Source organism: Balaenoptera borealis (assembly GCF_965194805.1).
Source record: "Balaenoptera borealis genome assembly, chromosome: 1".
Classification (NCBI taxonomy): domain Eukaryota; kingdom Metazoa; phylum Chordata; class Mammalia; order Artiodactyla; family Balaenopteridae; genus Balaenoptera; species Balaenoptera borealis.
In genome coordinates, this window is record NC_138860.1 from 106,451,971 (window position 1) to 106,474,858 (window position 22,888).

Sequence of the window (22,888 nt, forward strand, 5' to 3'; positions counted from 1 at the left end):
GGGAAAAAAAAAACACAAAAAAATGTTTATTCATTCTGCACTGCTCATAAGATAAACTCTGAGCTCCCTGGATTGGTAGCCAAGGCTCTCGGCAACCTGGTCCACCCTTTCCACAATCCCTTACTACCCTGCAGGTACCCTACACAAAAAGCCAAACTAGACTGAGCAGTATGTCCTAAACTGTGCGTCAATCCACCCCGTGCTTTATTATTCATTTCATCTTTAATATCTTCTCACAACTTCCCTCATCTCTGATGAAATCCTACTCACCTTTCAAGGCTTAGTTTAGGTGAAATTTTAGTTACTTTCTGTAGTCCTCTCTGAGACCCACTTACTAGATCATCTCTCTTTTATGAGACTACATAGCACTTCCCTCTTTTTTGCAATGATTGTATTATATACACGTCACCTCTTCTACCATGTTGCAAGCTCTTCAGGCAAAGAGCAAGTCTTATCTCTGCAATCTCTCATAGTAGCAGCAGGTGCTAAATAAATACCAATATTTGAAGAATTTGTAAGATTCAGATTCTTAATTTTACATGTATTTTACATTAGAAGCTAACAGTCATTTTTCAGGAAAAACAATTATTTTAAGAAATGATCTTTACCAGTGTGCCAGCAGACAAAGGAGCAGAATCATCTGTAGGATACATTCTGGAAACTGGGCACCTGAGAATGTCTAGACCATTTGGGACCATTTTACAATAATCCTGAATACACTGCAGCCACCACCACACAGCATCCCGGCAGTTGTATCTGGCATAAGTTCCTTCACCCAGGAGATTAGGAATGAGACCATGTCTCAGGGTACCAGCAAATGCTAAAATAATATTCCTAAAACAACAGAATTAGGTGAATCATTTGACATGAAAACAATCACTTAAAAAATTGAAGACAAAAAAGTCACTCTTGGTAATCATTATTTTTTATGTATTTTCTCTCTTGCCCTTCTTTCTTTGTATTTTCATGTAGAAAGAGGTCATAATATAAAATAAGCACTGAATTAAAAGTCAGGAACCTTGATCCTACCCCTGTCTTTTTCTCTAACAATCTGTGTGACTAACCACCTCTGGGAGAATTTTTTTTCATCTGTGGAGTTTGGGATTGGACTGGGTGATTTTTAAGGTCCCTCATAGCTCTAGGTTTTACTTTTGAAATCCCTCGTATTTCAAAATCTGAGTAACTAAGAACATGAATCTTATTACTTTAAATAGCAGATACCAAGAATAAAACAACCATGTATGAAAATAAATGGGTAAAAACTGACCTTGAAAAACATAATTTATTTTCAAAAACTTGTAGAGAATATTTTATCTTTCAAAGTGTTATTCTACTATCATACACCAAATGACAGCTTTGTAAGATGGCATGGCATTCTAAAAAGAGCATGAAACTGAGATATAAGAAGACTGAGATTTAAATCCTAGTGTTGCCATCTGTATGACCTTGGAAAAGGCATTTAAAATCTCTAGGCCTCAACACTTTTTGGCTAAACCATTTAGAAATTTAATTAATTCTATATATCAGTTCAATGCCCATTTCTTTTTAAAAAAATTTTTTAAATTTTTGGCTGCGTTGTGTCTTCATTGCTGTGCACGGGCTTTCTCTAGTTGTGGCAAGTGGGGACTACTCTTTGTTGCGGTGTGCGGGCTTCCCACTGCGGTGGCTTCTCTTGTTGCAGGGCACGGGCTCTAGGCATGCGGCCTTCAGTAGTTGTGGCACGTGGGCTCAATAGTTGTGGTGCACAGGCTTAGTTGCTCCGTGGCATGTGAGATCTTCCTGGACCAGGGATTGAACCCGTGTCCCCTGCATTGGCAGGCGGGTTCTTAACCACTGCGCTACCAGGGAAGTCCCATGCCCATCTCTTAAATTATAGTGTAAGAGGAACTTTTTATCTTCACAGTACAAAAGTGTTAGTATGGACCGTGACACTTCCAATTAATAAAAGGTCAGAGTATTAGCAATCTTAATTATCTAGAATATGTCATACATGAGAAAGTTGAATAAAAAGTCCTCTGTCCATGAACATCTCTGCAGAGGGTGGAAGTAGAACTATCTGTGGTAGAGACAGCCATGTGTCCAATAAAATGGCTTTCCTATACATCCCAGCCTACCTTACAGTTGGCTGTGGCCAGATGACTGCATTCTAAGGCAAAAGAATGTTAAGTGCATGGAACAAGTGTGTTTTCCTCAGGCTCTCTTTCCCTCTCTGCCAGCTGACTGGAGAGAACCTAGAGTCCCTGGAAGATGGTATATCCTGAAGATAAAGGAGCCTATATCCTTTCACCACTAAGTAGAAAGTTCCCTCCTGAACACTCATACAGGATCAGAAGCAAATGAATTTTGTTTGTGAAAAGCCATTGAAATTTAAGAGTTTATAATTCATAGCAGCTAGCACTACCCTAACAAATGCATTATCTTCTGGGAACTCATCTAGATCAGGGGTAGGCAAACTTTTTTTCGGTAAAGGGTCAGACAGTAAATATTTTAGGCTTTGTTGGCCATATATGGTCTCATCATGTATTCTTTTTTTTTTTTTAATGATCCTTTAAAGAGGTAAAAACCATTCTTAGCTCATAGGTCATACAAAACAGGTGACAGGCCATAGTTAGCGGATGCTTGATCTAGATAGTCATATGTAAAACTAAGTAGCAGAAATTTTTGACAGTACATAGAAGTGAACATTGGGAGCCCAGATAACAATGAAAGTAACAATAATTATTTTAAAAATGAACATTTATGGAGTGCTTAGCATGTGGCAGACATTGCTCTAGATACTTTAACTGTATTAGCTTATTTAATCCTCACAAAAACCCTATAAGGTAAGTACTATAACCATTCTACGGAGAGCACGAAGAGAACAAATAATTTGTCAGGTGGGCATTTGGAACCAGGATTAGAACCTGGTAGTCTGGCCCAAACCCAAGTTCTTAACCACTACACTGTGCTCCTGACGTTCCACTTCCTATTTCTTAATCACGGTCATTTAGGGGCATTTGGGGAAGAAGCACACAGCCGCCCAAATTTCTATAGCCCCATAATAGTATCTTAAGTCCATAATAAAAGGTCTTATTATATATTAGGTTAGTATAGGGAAGCATATAATACATTTTAGATGCTCACTTAGAAATTTCCAATTTTAAAAGGATCAAAAATAAAACTTGTCATTTGGAGAGGCAAACCTCCAGTTATTTCTCGGGTGACATCAAAACAAGGTATCATATAAATGCTTTTTTTGCTACAAGTTTTAACTTGTAGAGCAGTGATATCAAACTTTAGTCTTAGGCCGCTGAAAATCACCTGGAGCCCCTGCAAAAACACAGATTGCCATCTGCCACCTCTGCCCTTTCCACCCCCAGGTTTGGATTCAGCAGATCCAGCATAGAGACCAAGAATTTGCATTTCTAACAAGCTGTCAGATGATGGTGACACTGCTGATTTGTGGAACACTATACAGCACTGATGTAGAGCCTTTCTTTTCTACCTCCGATAAATTCATACATAATATTGTGACATAAGAAAACACCATTTTAAGTCTAGAAAACATAAAACTGGAGGTTACGAGGTCTGACATTAAAAAGAAAACCTGGTATTATAATTCTTTCTACCGAACTCCGTCAAAAAGCCAGCAATGCCTTCATTATGATGGAAGAACAAAAAATGGCAGACTTTCCAATTTTACCTAAAAGTTCATTTGAGTTCTTACACTTACTTAACTTGGGCATAGAAATTTTACTCTTTAGTGAGTGATGTTAGTAATATGGTTATACATTTTTTAGTTTTACTTAAAATAAAGTAGCAAATGCTGAAGATAACCTGATCTGTAACATGAAGGGTTAGAATTTGGTAACTTTAAAGATTTTCACTTCTTTGAAATTCTATGATCCTATTAATTGAATACATAAAAAATAAAACAAAAAACACACTTAAGGAAAACATGCCTCCCAAATGTTGAGAATAGATGAATAAGAAGTCTGAAGAGCATGTGAAAAACATTCAAACATAAACCTGCATTGTAACTTTTTAGAGATTCCCTACCTGGCCTCCAAGTAGCGTCCAGTAATCAGCAGCAGACCTTTAAGGGCAATAAAAGTATCCCTTCCCCAGCAGCGGAAAATACCAGAAGAAAAGTGAGGTAAGCCTAACAGAAAACACAACAAAGTAATATATTAACCTTAATATACACAAACCTATGAACTCCATTACTACAGATGAGTTGCTCTAAACTTGGGGGTCAAGGATGAGCTAAAAAGAGTCTTCAAACCCTCTTAAGGTATCTGCAGAATGTATGGCTATACTTATGTCAACTTTTGTGTGATGAGGTTCCATAATCATATCTGATTCTTAAAGGAATCTGTCACCCAAAATAGATTAAGAATCAGTGCTAGAGAGTGATGCTTATCTGAACTGGTTCAAATGTGTGAGTCTTTAAACACAGATAAACTTTCTTTTAGTAAATTAAAGTTAAAGATTAAAATCAGAGGTCAAATATTTAACACATCAAGAAACTCTTAATATAATAGTAATGATATATTTTAAAAGGTTCTACGTGCAATTCGAAGGCAACAAATTAATCTAAATATGAGATGATTACCTTAATGATACATAATTAAATGTTTATTAATCTATCACTATAGAGTTACTTTATTACCAAATTTCCCATTTACTTAAAATGACTTAGAAGTGTTATAGTTTGTTAGCCAGAAACAATTTTCACAGATGAAAACAAGGATTTCAGATGCCAAATAACTTGAACATTCTAGGTAACTGCAGCTTTTATGCATGAAGTAAAACAGAGTGACTGATGGATAAAATCTAAAATTTTACTTTTAAATTGAGTTTGGTTTCTTACAAAACATGAAAAGAATATAATTGTTATCTGCATTTGTACTAAAAACAATAATCAGTAGGAAAGTAAAGCAAAGGAAATTAGCATTTCACTCAAGAAAACTAACTATGCTAAAGTATAAATGTAACAAAAATTTTAGGAAGGGAAAACTGAGGTCAGAAATAAAATGTTCACAGCATTCATTCATAACTATTTTCTAAGCACTTAACACTATTTGACAATATCTTATTTGTTTTCTGGTTTGTTCAATGAATGTCTCTCCCCAATAGAAAATAAGATCCATGATAACAGAAATCTCATTTGCATTGTTTACCAAAGTATATCACTGAAAATTGTTACTGGTACATATCACTATAAAAATTTACTGAATGAATGAAATAAAAGATTAATTATAAAAGGTAAATTGAGAGGTAAAAGAATTTGACTAAGATTAAAAAAATTGGCAATACTTCACAATTTAAGTTTCTGTTTACTGGGTATTCACCTTGTATGTTCTTCTGTTAAGAAAACATCAGAACTAAAGGTAACATCAGACGTTTCTTTCTATATTGTCTTTCAAATAGTGGTACAAAATTTCCCTGAACACTTTGTGTATTGTTTATACACGGTTCACATACACAGTTTATATACTGGGTTGGCCAAAAAGTTCGTTTGGTTTTTTCCGTAAGATGGCTCTAGTAGCGCTTAGTTGTCTTTAACTTCATTCAAAATAATTTTGTTATATTGTATTGTGACAGCTGTCATATCAGCGTGCATTAAAAAAAAAACTTATCAAAATTGGTGAATTTTTGTGTAGCCATTTTAATACTGAAGATGGAAGAAAAAAAGCAACATTTTCGGCATATTATGCTTTATTATTTCAAGAAAGGTAAAAATGCAACTGAAACGCACAAAAAGATTTGTGCAGTGTGTGGAAAGGTGCTGTGACTGATTGAACTTGTCAAAGGTGGTTTGCGAACTTTTGTTTTGGAGATTTCTCGCTGGACGATGCTCCATGATCAGGTAGACCAGTTGAAGTTGATAGTGATCAAATTGAGACATTAATTGAGAACAATCAACGTTATACCACATGGGAGATAGCCGACATACTCAAAATATCCAAATCAAGCATTGAAAATCATTTGCACCAGCTTGGTTATGTTAATCACTTTGATCTTGGGTTCCACATAAGTTAAGTGAGGAAAACCTTCTTGACCGTATTTCCGCGTGAGATTCTCTACTGCAACGTAACGAAAACATTCCACTTCTAAAACAAATTGTGACGGGCGATGAAAAGTGGATACTGTACAATAATGTGGAACGGAAGAGATCATGGGGCAAGCGAAATGAACCACCACCAACCACACCAAGACCAGTCTTCATCCAAAGAAGGTGATGTGTGTATATGGTGGGATTGGAAGGGAGTCCTCTATTATGAGCTCCTTCCGGAGAACTAAATGATTAATTCCAACAAGTACTGCTCCCAATTAGACCAACTGAAAGCAGCACTCGACGAAAAGCGTCTGGGATTAGTCGACAGAAAACTCATCATCTTCCATCAGGATAACGCAAGACCACATGTTTCTTTGATGACCAGTCAAAAACTGGTACAGCTGGGCTGGGAAGTTCTGATTCATCTGCTGTATTCACCAGGCATTGAACCTTTGGATTTCCATTCATTTCGGTCTTTACAAAACTCTCTTAATGGAAAAAAAATTTCAATTCCCTGGAAGACTGTAAAAGGCACCTGGAACAGTTCTTTGCTCAAAAAGATAAAAAGTTTTGGGAAGGTAATGGAACAAAACGGTGCATATGATGTTCAATAAACTTCTTGGTGAAAATTTAAAACGTGTCTTTTATTTTTACTTTAAAAACCGAAGGAACCTCTTGGCCAACCCAATATATGGTTGATGATGTAATTCTGATGATGATGATGACAGCAGCTATCACATATATATATAGTACTCTGTGCGGCACAGACTTCCTGGTACTTTAACCCACTTAACACCTTGCATAAAATGTAAGTATAGATAGATCCAAGGATGAGTTTGAGTTGGTATGCCCCAAAATACAGGCAGTTAGTCTTTGTTAAAAAGTCAGAACTATAAAATCTCTAGCACTGATGTGTGGAAATGTTTGTATTAACTTTTTGACCTCTGAGAGTATATGACTTAAGATCACACATCTTCTGAATGATTTCTACCTTGTCAATTATTATAAAAGCTTATAATTATATATATATTTTGCACCACTGTCACCAAAGGAAGGTATTCCTGGCCTTTGTATTCATTTAAAAATGAAACCAAGAAATCTACCTGCAAATCTGAGTACAGTCCTATATATTGTTAGTATGGAGTATATAAAACTCTCCCTTAGGATGTTAGAAAGAAATCCCAGAACTTCTATTTATATTTATGAACTTATCTTTTTAGTTTCTCTTTTTGTTTTATACTGTACCTGATATGTAAACATACCAAGTATCATAACTTATATCAGTATATCATTTATGATATCAATATATCTGTATATTTATTTTGGGAGTGCTTAACAACAGCAGTGAATAATCAAAAATGTTGAGATCACTATTCTATGTAATAGGCTTCTAAACAATAGGCTTTAAAATCAAATTCTGCCTATCAACTTTTTTTCACAATGACCCTGTTCAGTTTTATGACCATCTGCATGGATTCACAGGGGAAAGTACCAGAAGGAGATCAAATAGTTGAGTGAAAATCTAAAACACAATTACATAATTAAAACATTCAGAAGGTTCATATGATCATTCCAAATGAAAAGTTAACTTCTTTTTTAGTTGTTGGGTCTACTAGGTCTTTTTTCTTGGTCTGAGCAAATGCAAATTTAAGGGTAAACAGAGGAATTCACACAGACAATACTGTTACTTTCATCCTGCAGTTAGTATATTTCAGTTTAGTTTGGAAAGTTCTAAACTTCAGTGGAATCAAATATTAAATACTTCTTAGAAATAGCTTGAAATGTATTGAAAAGAAACCAAAAGCCTATTTTGATTAGATTTCAACTTGTTACTTGATTCGGGTTTTAAATCTACTTTCAGGAAAAATACCAATAGAGCTGAAAGCATTTGATTGCAATTAGACACATAATAAAAATTATTTAACATTTGTTTCATGCTTTGTAACTTGTAGAGGACCTTTACAAGGTTGGGTTAATTTTTAATATTGGGAAACAAGTATAGTGTAATGGAAAAAGGGTAGTAAAACAAATTTGATTAAAAAATGCAAAATGTCATAAGTTGGAAAAAATAAACATGAAGAAAAGGATTAACTGGCCACAACAAAAAAAATGCACATAAATAAATGTCTGGTGCACAGTGGTAATTAAATAGCACGGTTATTATTTTTACAAGTGAATACCTATGAAATTTTACTAAGCAGTAACATGAAATCTTGAATAACATCATGAGTTTTTTTAATAATAATTTCTTCATAATTTCCTCTCTAATCCTGACTTGCACATTGATTGAACCTTGTACATAATTTCTTACCTGCGGCTAGAGACACACAACACTGCTCCTTCTCTCTTGTGATTTCATTCAGCCTGCACGGTACATCCATAAGGGAAGGTGAAAGAAGTGGCAGAGAAGGGAATTGTCCTACTCCACACATTTGGACTGAACCCAGGGAAAGGTGTTTCACAAGGGTAGAACCGTTCTGAACAAAGCTGCAACAATGTTATAGAGTTCAAAATATTATGTGTAGAAATACAAAATTTTTTATTATTCATTTATTTATTCAAAAAATTTTATTAGGGTAAGAACACCTAAGTTGAGACCTACCTTCTTTAACAGATTTTTAAGAGTACAACACAATATTGTTATTTATAGCCACAATGTTGAACATCAGATCTCAAAGCTTACTCATCTTGCATACCTGAAATTTTATACCCATTGATTCAAAAATTTTTGGCAGTATTATTTTACTTGGTTTCTTCCCTTCAAAAAGTCTCTCTACACAAATGTGTAACAATGCTAATATCAGTTGAACAAAATTTTCAATTTGGATAAGGTTTCAGAACTGCGTTCATTTCACCCAGTATTCTGTCTAGCTGGCTTTAAAAGGCCTGTTGTAAAACAAATGGTAGGGCTGAAGTTTTGTTCTTTCTGAAATCATGCCCAAATTGATTTGGCAGCTCTTCACTGGTACATTCCGACCTGTGGTTCCATTTTAGGGAAATTCACCAATAAAGGCAAATTTCATTTATAATAATAGCAGAATATTTTTTCTCTTAATTAATGAAAAATTAGAAAAAAGAATGGTGTGTGTAGATTTATGAAATTGTATCCATTAACTTAACAAGTCAAGGAATAAATAGAAACAGATAACATAAAACAATTAAAATTTCCCATCAACATGTTTTATAGTTTTTTTTGTTGTTGTTGTTAAAGATTTATTGATTGATTGATTACTATGTTTGGTCTTCATTTCTGTGCTAGGGCTTTCTCTAGTTGCGGCAAGCGGGGGCCACTCTTCATCGTGGTGCGCAGGCCTCTCACTATCGTGGCCTCTCTTGTTGCGGAGCACAGGCTCCAGACGCGCAGGCTCAGTAGTTGTGGCTCACGAGCCTAGTTGCTCCGCGGCATGTGGGATCTTCCCAGACCAGGGCTCGAACCCGTGTCCCCTGCATTAGCAGGCAGATTCTCAACCACTGCGCCACCAGGGAAGCCCATGTTTTATAGTTTTATAGAACAGATTTTAATAACTGTTTGTTTTTGTGTGTTCCAGATTAAAGGATGTTAATAAATTTACTATCCACTTATCAACTTTTTCAGCTCTATGCGTGTATGACAATTCCTCATGTTTTGGTCTTTTAAGAGTGTTTAAACTGACTGTATGTGGCTTCTACACAAACATGCTTATTTACTCAAGCTTTGCTGGATATACCTTGACATCTGCTTCCATGCTATATCCAGGAGAGTGGTATATGCACCAATTAATATAGCATCAAAGTAACATGGGATAAGGTAACGTGGGATCTGCTTCAGGTAGAAGAACATAGCCTGCAACCATTTACCAACCTGTTATAAAAATAATTTTAAAAGTTAATTTGATGTGCTTATAGGCTAGGTGTATTTTAAAAGCTAAATCCAAACATGCAATTCTACTATCTAGCAATCTATTAACCAGATTTTCACTTATTAGAACTGAAAGACAATGAAGAAGGGAGGAAAATGTTTCAGTTTAGAAAATAATGTTTCTGGTTAGAAAACAATATAAATATTATACGTAGTATGTTAATATACTTCTTATTGTGCCCTTGTTTTTTTGGACTAGAATATAGCTTTACTTACTTCAGCAATGGTTCCTGACCGTGAAATAAGCCGGTTACTGACATAGTCAATCATCCAGTCTCCAGATCTCAAATTATCACAAAAGGGATGCCCCAAGTCATTCTTTGGTCTTATTTCTGCCAATATGGACATTAATCCTGAAAATTCAGAGAAATATCATGACAATTTAATCACTGGCAAAGGTAGTTTGTTCTCATAGCCTGGGCTGCTGCTAGTCTCTAGAGATTTGGGGTGAACACGTATACAGGTAGACAGAGGGCTGCACAGTCCTTAGTGGCACTTCCCATGGTTGGAGATAAGTGTGTCAACACTGACTTGAACCAAGATACAAAGGCATACTGAAGGAGACTGCTGTCACAGGAGCTATGCGGAGTTTTCCTAGATTCCTATTTTCTGGAGCTGGTCTTGCTCTTTTGAATTTTAATATTACAATAGTCAAAGGCAATTGGCATAGCTTCCCTGCCCTAAGGATCTGGGGAAAGAAAACTGATAAGTCTACATCTTTTCACAGTTGAAAAGTGGTGGATTCCTTAATATTCAGGCAAGATTTAAGAAAATCATAGAACTGGTTTCAGAGACAGCAAGAGCACCTATGGTGGTAATAATAAAGTCTGTTTTGGAGAGGCTCTTTGAAATATAACAGGAGGTACTTGGAACTAAATGAAGTATCAAAATGAGGTATACAGGCACATCCTCAATTACTACTCAGACAGAAATATCAGAATTCCTATGTATATATAGCACATTCTATTATTTCAATGACAGCAATAGTACAACTTTCATTATTTAATAAGGCAGTAATTTCCACCTTAAAAAATTATATTGGCTTCACTGACTTCATGTCAAATAAATTTATTTAGTTAGAATTTAATTAATTTTACTGTGTGTATAGCATGTTTTGAGAAATTAAAAAATAAATATATAAATTTAAGATATTCTTTCCTTCAGGAAGCTTATAATCTTCTTTAGGAAACAAAGCTTAAAACATAAAAAAATCTAAAAACAAGACAGTATAAAATAATGGCCTATATATACCCTAGCATTTTCAGGGAAGGTAAATATTGCTTACTAAGTGTTAGTTCCACTTACTGAATAATGGGATGACATGATGGAGCAGTGTTTTAGAAGAGAGGTCTGATGATAACCAGTGGGATGGTATGATTTGTGGAAAAGGTATCAAGAGGTTGGAAAACTGGTTAGTTGGTTTTGTAGACAGGACTTAGTCCTAGACAGGATGATAACCGTGGAAATAAAAAGGAAATGGTACACCAAAAGAGAATACAGAAGAAAATCCAGAAGTCATGATTATTGATTTGGGGTGAACACATGTACAATAATTTTGATTAATTATTGATCGAATGTTGAGGATAAAAGGGGCAGGTCCAAAAGTGGATTCCTGGATTCCAACATGACTGAATATGTATTGTTACAAGAAGTAGGGAAGGGGGATTTTGGTTAGAGGAGAGAAAGGTCAGTGAAATGGTTAAGTGTGATTTAATCTGAGGTTGCTATTAACAGCCTGCTGGAAATATCAGGTGGCTGCTGGAAATACTAAATTGCCAGAGGGTAAAGGGATTGGTATAGAGTAAAAAATAAATCAGGTAAGGGCAATTATATTTAGAAAGAATGAGAAAAATCATTTCATGAGAAGGTAAAGAGAATTAGTAAAAAACCAGACTTAACTTTAAGAAACATAAAGGCCAGAAAAGAAGTTCACACAAGTATGGTCTTTTCAGGCAAACAGAAGGAGTTTAACAGCTCAGAGTGAAAATGGTAGGTATCTGCTTAAGAGTGGTAAGATACACATTTCTTTATTACTCACAGCACAAAACATTTTTTGTTGAAAATGAGAATATTTTAGAAAAAAACAGAATGTCATGAGCACAAAAAGTCTTACAAATTTTTGAGAGCTTCTTATGTGCTTGATTTTGTAGAAGGTATGAAAGCTAAAAACAAGAATCCCCCAAAAGGCAAACATTGTTCTTTCTCAAGGTACAGTCTACTTAGTGGAGTTTTAAAGCTAATTATCACTGAATACTTACTATGAACTAAGCATTGTCTAAGTACTTTACATGTATTAACTCATTTAATCCTAACAGTAACCCCTTGCAGTAGATTCTATTTTTATCTTCATTTTACAGATGAGAAAACTGAACCACAGAGAGTTTACCATACAGTTATACAGCTAGTCAGTGCAACCCACAAAGTGTTGTTCTAAAGCCTATTTCTTGACCACCATAATAAAGATTCATAAAAAAATATTACACTAATTATTAAAATAAGGCAGTAAATTCCAAGGGCTAATAAGAGACATATAATAGATAAATGCAATGGGTGTCTGGAGGACAAAGAAATTACTGTGAAAGCAATATTTAAGGAACGATTTGTGGAAGATGTAAGAATTGAATTGGCCCTTAAAGATGGGTTAGATGGACAGAGAAATAAGGAGGAGTTGAAAAGGAGGTTTGATAAGTGGGAAACTATATGACCCAGGAATACATGTGCGATAAACCAAATCTCCTAGATAAAAATCTAAGAAAATATTACCAACCAGATGAATTAAACTGATAGTTAAATATTTAGTTCCTGTATCCCACTTTACAACTACTCTACCTACATAATATTTAACTAAAAGTTCTCTTTGTAGGCTAAAACAAATATGCAACAAAAAAATATTTCCAATTAGACAAAAAAGGAAGATGAATATATTTACAACCTAGTCCCATTTGGAGCCCAAACGAATGATCTCATTTAATCCTCATAAAAGTCTATGAATTAGACAATATTATTCACATTTTATGGAGGCAGAAGTTGGGGCACAGAGAATTTAAGTTACTTGCCAGAGGTCAATGAGTAGGTGGCAGAGCCATAATTCGAACCCAAGCAGTTGAACTCTGAGCCCATACTCTTATTCCTATAAGGAAGACACCATATGACCCTTAAAAACAAAAACAAAAACAAAAAAACCCGAAAAGTTTCACTATCTTTATACTTGCTTACCTTGAAGACCTGCATATTTAAGAGATGACCAGTTTGGTATGTTATAACACCCCCCACCATCTTCTTGTTCTTCTGATTCACATCGGTAAAGTACCTGATTTAGCTCAGCCAAAGTTAATTTAGAGGCAATACTAAAAGTTGGAAAATAAAGAAAACTGGTTAAACATACTGAAATTTCACTTGCTCTCAATAAAAATAAAGAAAATCTGAATCATAACAAAAAATGTTTTAGCAATGTATGTTTTAGGAACTCAGCGTTATACTATACACTGTAAACAATATACATTTATAAATAATAATTAGAGGATAAACATGCTAAAAACTCAATTAGAAGTAACATTTCTCCCAAGCCAAGGAAATAATCAAGTGCTAAATTTTATTAATTAGAAGTATACTGGAAAAATCTTTTGGTTGCTATATCCTTTACCTTATAAATTTGTTTTTAATCTTTTTAGTTCAGACTTAGTTTTTCCTCTCCTTTATATTCTCCTATGTGGGGGCAATAAGAACTTTTTATGCTAATTATCTTAAACTCAAAATAATTATCAAAGGACCAATAAAAGGATAATCAAAGGTCACAGTTAACCACCTAGGAAATCATGTGTTACTCTACTGCTACATTCCTCTCCTTTTCTCCTTTCCGCTCCTAAGGTTGCATTACCCTTCAGCTTGGTTGTTTAAGAAACCAGATTTTCTTAGATAAAGATGTTTCTTGCTAATGAGCAGAAGGAAGTGTTTAACTATCATCGCCTTGGCTTCCCTTTGTCCAGTTAGCAGTGAGATTGTGTAAATGACTACACCTGAATGCAACTGAAACCCTACTTTCTTTTCTTGCACTTCTAACTGCTCAGGTAATTTCATTTTATATAACTGAATACATATCCTCTTGAATGTACTCCCTTCTTTCTCTTTTAGTTCTGTCTCAGCTTAGAAAATTGTCAGCTGTGCTTTGTTCCCTCTGTCTTTGCTAGCCTCCCTCCTCCCAGCTGGGACTGACCCTTCCTCTGCAATTTGTGAGTCAAGAGTGAGTCAAATCTATCGGTAGCCTCAGTACCAACTCCATTCTAGTGCAATGTTTTTCAAGATGTAGCCAGTGAACTCCTTGCATAAGAATCACCTGGAAAGCATATTAAAGTGCAGATTTCTTGATCTTGTCCCAAAATAATCTGAGTAGCTCTGATGAGGAATGTGCATTTTATAAACATTCCGTAGAAACACAACACTGCTTCATCACAGATTTTTTTTTAGAATGTAACTACTAAGTATGGTTTGAATTAAGAGTTAATATCCTTATTAATAAAAGCTCTTAAAAAACAACAAAAACAATTGAACAGAACAGAAAAATGAGCTAATATGTAAAATGACATATCACCAAATAAATACAAATGGCTGATGAACAAAAAAATTAGCTTAATATTAAAATAAATTGAGATATCATTTTAAAGTATTTTATATTTACCAATTTGACTAATAATAGCTAACACTGACTGATCACTCACCCTGTGTCAAACACTATTCTGCGAGTCACTGTAATTATATCTCTTAGGTAACTTGCCCAAGGTCTTACTTCTTACAGCTAAGAGTCTGAAATTGGACTCAAACCCCAGCAGTCTAGTCGCATCCTCTACGCTCTTAAACATTACATTAGAATAATATATACTCGGTATTAGTAAGGATGTGGGATATTAGACTCTTTTACATAGAGCTGAAAATATTAATTAATATAATCTTTCTGGAGGGGATTTGGCAGTATTAAAAGCCTCATATAAACAGACAGTCTAACTCAGAAATTCCAACCCTGGAAATTATCCTAGTACTCATGATATCAAACATATATTGAGCATTCGTTATGTGCCATGAATTGTATTAAGTGCTTTATATGCATTATCCTATTTAATCCTTACAAAATCTAAGAGGTAGGAACTACTATAAGCCCCATTGTCCAGATGAGGAAACTGAGATGAAGAAAGTGTAAATAATTTGTCCAAGATCATACTGACAGTGGTGAAGCTGGAGTTAAACCCAGCCTTAAATTTCAAAACCCATACTCTTTAGTACTATATGGCACCACCTAGCAAGGGCATGATTAGTAAAGGAATAACTAAGGATTTATGCAAAGATGAATGTACAAAGACATACATAATAGGGAATAATTGGGAGCAATTCAGCTGTCCAAAAAATGTAGACTGATGAAATAAATTATGGTATAGCCATATATTAGAATAATGCATTGACATTAAATAAATGAAGTGGTAAGAAGTATGATGTATGCAACTTAGTCTCAAATAGCTCAGAAAAACTGTGTATATGTGTATAGAGACGTGTATATATATAGATAGACAAATATGTATAGCGTATATATGTATACATGTCTATCTATCTATCTATCTATCTATCTGGGAGTGTATGAGTAAGAGAGCATGCATGCATACACAGGCACAAGCAACAGGACAAAATGTTAACACTAAGTGATGAAAATACTCCTGGTCCTTAGACTATCCTTTAAGCAACAAGGATATACAGGACTCTTAAAACTACTTAAATCAGGCTTGTGGTAACTTATCAGTTATTAAAGTGCAAATCTCCATAAAATAAGGCATACTTACGAAGCAAAAGGAATTTTTAATATAGGATCTGTGTTGTCAACAGCAAGACTCCCAGACTTAAAATGAGGACTGAACTGTGTCAGATGATTTCGAAGAATTCCAACAGCAGCTTGTGCATGTGGATCAAGACTAACTCTGAAAACATTAATTAAAATATAGTTAATTTTTAGGAGTAATTTATTCAAAATTAACAGGATATGTAAAACACTTTAAATATAAGTAAAGTTAACAGTTTGAACTCTAAGTAACATACCTGAATATAATAACACTTCCAGGAGACAAATTTTCAAATTCTATTTCTTGAATAAATTCATTGGGTCCTTTTGTGGTAATTCCAGCTTGTTTAACAATTTTACTTTCATTAAGCTTGAAAAAAATAATATAACACCTTTCAATAGATAATTCTAATGTCCTTAAAATGTTAAATACAGTAGTGGGAAGAGAGTCCCAAATACCTGAATATGTTCTCTAATTTCTACTGTGACATTTGGCAGTCCATTGATTGAATTAGCATCCTTCCTATAAGGTTCCGTATTTCTCTCAACAGTTCTAGCTTCAAGAACTACTTCTTCAATTTTGCCTAGGAATATATAAAAACTTTAACAAAATTTCATATTAAACCATCTGAAATTAAGAATTGGTAAAGGGGTTTTAAATCACTTAAAGTTGAATATGAAATATCAGTTAATTAAAAAAAAAAAAACAGTCTGAAAGTAGATAATTCTACCCAAGATGCAGCTTTTACACAATGCTTTAAAAAAAAATCACAACTTAATTAACAAAGCTTTATTTGAAAAGAGATCCCATCAAGTAATAATGGCTTAGCTCTGGGGAACAATGTATAACCTTCCTAATATTGAGTGGAGAGAAAGTAGATCACTTGAAAGGCTTACATTTAAAAAATGGAATATTTCAAAGATAGAAAAAATAGGGAAAAATTTAAAACACCCAGGTCTCTCTACCTCGCTTAAGAAAACATTCCAGATCCAACTGAAGTCCCTGTGTACCCTTTCTCCCCCTTCAGAGGTAACCACTACCTGAAGGCTGGGGTTCATTGATCCTGTGCATTTTTACTACATGTGTATGTTTCCCTAAGCAACATATACTATTCTCCATATGTCCAAGTTTATTTAAGTGGATTCAAGTTACATATACATTTCTGCAACTTCCTTTCTATTGGACAACACTGCATTTTTTTTTTAGGTTTGTTCAGCTAATATAGATTAGCTCTACCTCATTTATTTCAAATGCCAGATAGTATTCCACTGTATGAATATACCAAAATGCATTCATTTTATTAACATTGTTATTGTTTTTCTCTACTATAAATAATGTTACAATAAATATTTCTGTGCATATTTCCTAATGGAAATGCAGAAGAGTTTGATATATACCTGGAAATAGAATTGCTGGACCAAAGGATATATAAAACTGCAACGTTATTATTTAAATAATTTGAACTTTAAGCCATTAATCTGACAATGAAAGACTTTTTGATCCAGAAATCTACTTCTGGAAATATATACTAAGAAAATTGTTCAAAAGAAAAAGAATTATTCCTAGTGTATATTCAAATCTTAAAGAACACTGCTAAACATACCCCAAAATATTAAAAATGGAATACTAACATAAAATATGAAATATTTAACATAATGAAAATCACAATTTTGTGGACTGATAAAATGGAAAATCTTTTAAGGATGATCACTGATCAAAAAAAAAAAAAACACCCCTGAGATACTACCATATACACTGAGTGCAGCCATGTAAAACTATATATGTACATTAGCAACAACCAAATAAGATTACTGAATATAAACTTGTGAATAGTCAAAAAAAGTAATAAACATTTAACTCTGAAACTATTCAAGTTGATAATTTCTAAAAATGGGAGTTATGAATACTTAGCAACTAGCAACCAATATAGAGTATGATGATTTTTATGAGAATCTTCATTCACTCAATTAATCAACAGACTTGGACAGCTGCTGTATGCACAGGAGCATGTTATGCCATAATATATTATATATAATAATAAGGAAGGAAATGAAATACACATGTCTAGAAAAAAATCAAGCAATACTAAGGATATATCTCAAGGATGTATTTTATAACTAAGTGTTAGAATGATATAGAGAGACTATAATTACTTTATGTTCAGAGGACAGAGAGTTCACTGAGTACTTAGAGAAAGCTTCTCAAAGGAGGTGAAACTTTAGTCCTTGAAAGATGTAAAGAATTCATAAATAAGTGGAAGTAAGACTACTTGGGGAACAGTGAAAATATCTATTTGGTTAAAACAGTGGAGTGACACAGGGTCAGGAAGGTAGGTGAGGATGGATTATAAAGAGCCTTAAATATTAAACTGCTTTCCATTTTGGTTTATATATGTAAATACGTGTATACACATACATAAAAACACTTGGACACACATATGAATATATGTACATACATATATACAAACACATGAACATACATATATATTTTCCTGGGTATAGAAGAAATACATGTTCATTTAATACAAATTGGGAGATAAGGGAATGTATTAGGATGAAAAAAAAATCACTTCACAACTCAAAAAATGTTAACATTTGAGAGTATTTCCAGGTTTTGTTCCATGTAGCAAAAACATAAGCTATCAAAAATTTCTAATTCTTTTTCTCAACTACATCTACACTTGCACTGTGTTACAATATATACGATATGTAACAACAATTTAATAATATTTATTATTATTATTAACAATTTAACAATATAATCACAATGACACTTTTTAGATCACATTACCAGGGATGCACATTTGAGGCACTTCCTTGCTGTAAAATGAAGTCTTGGGATTCCTGAAAGCAGTTCTAGACACAGATACAACGGATTGATGGATACTAGGTGAGTGTCTTGTTACTGCCACTATGTCTTCATCAACTTGATCCACATACACCTGAGAAAAAAAGAGAAAACACATTAGTGCTCAAATTGGGAAGACTCTAAAATTGAACCTTAAGAAAGAAACCTAGAAAATTTAGTTTCTTGCCTGAATAAAACCCTTGGCTCCAAGCTCTTGGTGAAGTTTATTGATGGCACACCTGGCCGCAATGATGCCACTTTGGAAATTAACTTCACCGATACTGGATGGTGATGCTTCAGGATTCCACTTAGCGTAAAACCGTTCTTCAGAAACTACTGAAATCTGAACAAAATTAAAACTTAGCCATGTGTACATTTTAATTACAATGAGAACTTTTGGCAAAAATGATCAAAGTTTTTGGCCTTGTGGATTTTAAAAAACAACACATAAACAAACCTGATGAGGCACTAATTCGTCATAGCCCTTAGTACTTCCACTAGCACAACATGCCATAGAAACAATCGTGGAACTTGGGAGAGCATCATATGCTGACCTATGCTAGAAAACAATAAAAAAACAAAAAAAACCCAAAAGTTTATTTTCTTTCAAATGCAAAGTGCCATCCTATAGCATAATGAAGTAAAAGTGCATAAATACATTTGATAAGATACATTCATTTGCTTTAAAACAAAGAACAAAACGCTCAAAAATCTTTGTATCACAATCACTAAGGCATTATTTTGAAGTTTTGTGGATATTACTACCACGAAATAGCAGGGAACTAAATATCAAAACATTTAGCAAAATCAGTAAATACAAGAAACACGTTAGATGCTTACCACAATAGGACACTCATTATCATGGGTAATATCCATAAACAGGGCATGTGCAATAGCTGGCATTAAAGGCCTCAAACAGGGTTGAACGAAGGATCCAACAGGTTCTCCTCCATATCGGTAAACTAATCTGCCCTCTTCATGACTGTCACATGCACTCATTGCCTCTGCAAGGTATTACAGAATATTTTAACAATCTTCATTATCAATGTCCAAGAAGAGATTAGATTTCGTATCATGACTGACTTTCAAAAAAAGACCACATAAATATTATAAAAAATAAAACTGCTTTAAACATTTAAACAAATGTCCATTAGTTTAAATGACAAAAAAGTCTTCTCTGTAACTTAACCAGAGAAATGGTTCATGCAGGTAAAAGGGAACATATGTTGTTTATTAGGATGTTGGTTATATAAAATCCATGGAGAAGAATCTAAAGATTAATATCATATAGGCAGGTAGGAGATGAAAAACAGATTTGTGTACTTTCAACAACCAAAAAAATGGTTTTGTTCATGAATCATCAGTTCATTCCACTGCTCTTTCAAGTTAAAATGAGATATTTTACCCCAAAGTGGAAATTTTTACTGATGAAAACAGACTAAGTTATACTAGGCAATTTTGAGTAGGATATTTAAAAGAACAGTAACTATGTTGAACATTATTAAATGCTGTATATAAAGCTATTAAATGCCTTTTAATCTACTTAAACAAAAACTAAAGCTTTAGATGGGAAAAACACTTTCAATAAGCCTACCTCTTATTAAGGAACTAATGCCCAGTCTAGTAACAAAGATATTGTCCAGGTCTTCACTTCCTGTGAACAGTTCAGCTACTACATATAAATTGGGTTGCAATTTCCTAGCAGCATCCAACATGTACTGCAAAAAGCACAGTCACAAATGTAACAGAAAAAGAAAAGCAAGATGGTGCAGGGGAAGGAGAGGAGGCAAGATTAGGCATGGATTTGACAAAGGAAAATATCATGTAGCAAGACAAAATGGAAATCCAAGAAGAATTTCCAAATAAAGTCATTGTGCATATGTAAGAAAACATAAAACAGACCAATACATACAGGAAACAAGAGAATTTATAAAGACAGTATAACAGTTAAAAAGGAAGATTAGATTTTGCAGATACAGGGACACAAGGGGGAGGAAAAAAGGAAGAAGAAAAATGTTAGTGTCACATTAAAAAATGTAAACCATAGCACTGCAGTTCTGCTAAGATTTCCCCCCGTTTTATGTTTGTTTTTAATACCTCTAATCAGACTATTAATTTCCAGGCACTTGACTAAGCTATTCATGATAAATTCCCTACTGCTGAATCATTTAGCTATTGCAAAGATTAGGTCTGACCAGACTGAAACCAGTTTTTCCTACAGATGATAATAAACTTTTTCTTTTGGCCATGCTTTGCAGCTTGCGGTATCTTAGTTCCCCGACCAGGGACAGAACTCGGGCCATTGAAGTGAAAGCACTGAGTCCTAACTACTGGACCACTAGGGAATTCCCCAAAACTCTTAATCAGATCAGTTCCAAAAAGTTTTTTTTAACATAACATTTCCACAAAGACTAATAAAATCTTGAAATTGTATCAGGTAAGATCCTAGAGGATTATGTAACTTAAAATTAAGCAAATTAAATTTTAATATTCTAAGTTTTTCCATAATGTTATAACAATCTTAAAAGTGTATTTTTTTTTTTTGATGTTGCTATAAAGGCACACACAAAAAAACCTCTGCCATTTTTTGAAGCTAAAAAACGTCTACTACCTTAACTAATTAATGTTCATTAAATTCTTCCAAATCAAATCAATTTTTCATCACAGGACTTGAAACATATACATTATAATACTGCTTTAAAAGTATAGAAATAGATGTTTTTCAGATAAGCACACATTTCCAAAGAACACTAACTTGTGACTAGAAAACTATCAAAGATCTTATAAACAGAATGAAAATTTAAAGTGTTTACAAAGCTGTAAATGTAAAAGATAATGCTATAAGTGTTGGCATTGCTTAAGTTACTGTAAAAAACCCAAAGAGGAATAGAAAACTTTTATGTGTACATTTACATTTTTATAACAATTAATAAAAATTGAATCAATGAGGCTAAAATAGTTTCAATATGCTGTAATATTAGGGTTTAAATAATCACTGTAATATGAAATAAGCTATGCAACTTCACAGTGGCTACTCATGTATTGAAAGCAACCTAAAAATAACAAGAATAAGACAAATTAATATTTATATATTAAAATATTAATAAGATTAATTCTGTTAAAATATTAACATTAAAATATGAATAATATTTTAATAATATATATACAGCAATATGGTTGTATGTGTATTATCAGAGACAATATAATGTACTTCCCTAACTTAAAATAAAAATATTAACTCAAACATTTTATAGCCCAGTACTCCATAACAGCTGCATCAAAAAATTGTCAGAATTATGCAAATTATGCAAGTGTTAAATACTACCACCAAATCAATGTTGGTATCCAACTAGCAAAAGGAAGCATATATTTGTATACTCTATTTAAGGAAAGCTAGGAAAGAATACTGAATTTCTTTTCTTAATGTAGATGAATTGTTTTTATGTACCTCGGCTACATGAAGAGGTGTTGAGTGACAGTTATCAAGACGGATTCCCTGGAAATAAGTCGCAGTTATTTCAGTGTATTTTTTCATGTGTGCCCAGAGATAAGGACAGTCCTCTGGTTTTTTCCCATAGCGTAATTTAACACTGTCTCCCCAGCAAATAAGTTCTCTCCTTAGATAAACATCTGAACCTGTTAAGAAAGGAGTTTGCTTTCAATGGTTTGAGAAACAAAATGAAAACATTTACTTCAAGGAAAAACTTGTTTTTAAAACACATTTACTATTTCTAACACAAACCATATATAGGTTAAAATTACATCTAAAATGGCATGGGGTAAAATTTTTTAAAGTTAATAGTAATTTGGATCTCATATCTATTTTGCTAAAATTGTACCTTATTGTCTCTTCTAAAAATGTGTGCTTAATGGCAAAAATTTAAGTTACCTCTTGAAAGAAAACAATAATAGTAGGGCTTTAAAGCTATAGTTCCACCAAAAACATTTAAAGCTCCATCTCCACCTTGCTACCAATTTTTGGCAATAGGTTACATTAAATCCATGGTGTAGAGCAGAATGTCCTTTTTCATGTAGAATGGTTAGAAAGGAGAGGGCAGAGATACTTAAATCCAAAGCTACACTCTTTTTTTTTTTTTTTTAAATGAGATTTCTGAATTAAATTTAATGTCATTAAAATGGGCTTCTAATTCTAAAATGTTAAAAAATAAATATATTGATAGGTCCCTGCAAAATTCTTCCTGGCAATGAAACAGATGTAGAAAAATAAGATGCTAGTATTAAGTGAGAGGGAATCTAAAAACAATTGGTTTCTAGTTTAACTGC

The 22,888-nt window shown here is 33.6% G+C and overlaps 1 protein-coding gene across 3 annotated transcripts in view; it reads right to left on the minus strand.

Moving 5' to 3' along the window:
• The window catches only part of AGL (amylo-alpha-1,6-glucosidase and 4-alpha-glucanotransferase), a 100,018-nt gene that overhangs the window by 29,289 nt on the left and 47,841 nt on the right, over positions 1-22,888 (minus strand). For all 3 annotated transcript variants that reach the window (XM_082382806.1, XM_082382804.1, XM_082382805.1), the window contains exons 12-26: positions 22,053-22,240; positions 20,199-20,322; positions 19,445-19,608; positions 19,062-19,163; positions 18,792-18,947; positions 18,548-18,698; positions 16,216-16,340; positions 16,014-16,126; positions 15,761-15,895; positions 13,155-13,285; positions 10,155-10,291; positions 9,748-9,881; positions 8,352-8,527; positions 4,039-4,141; positions 609-834 (exon numbers count right to left, since the gene is read on the minus strand). In XM_082382806.1, coding sequence (XP_082238932.1) covers positions 609-834; positions 4,039-4,141; positions 8,352-8,527; positions 9,748-9,881; positions 10,155-10,291; positions 13,155-13,285; positions 15,761-15,895; positions 16,014-16,126; positions 16,216-16,340; positions 18,548-18,698; positions 18,792-18,947; positions 19,062-19,163; positions 19,445-19,608; positions 20,199-20,322; positions 22,053-22,240 — 2,165 coding nt within the window. The remainder of the gene's footprint in view (positions 1-608; positions 835-4,038; positions 4,142-8,351; positions 8,528-9,747; positions 9,882-10,154; positions 10,292-13,154; positions 13,286-15,760; positions 15,896-16,013; positions 16,127-16,215; positions 16,341-18,547; positions 18,699-18,791; positions 18,948-19,061; positions 19,164-19,444; positions 19,609-20,198; positions 20,323-22,052; positions 22,241-22,888) is intronic.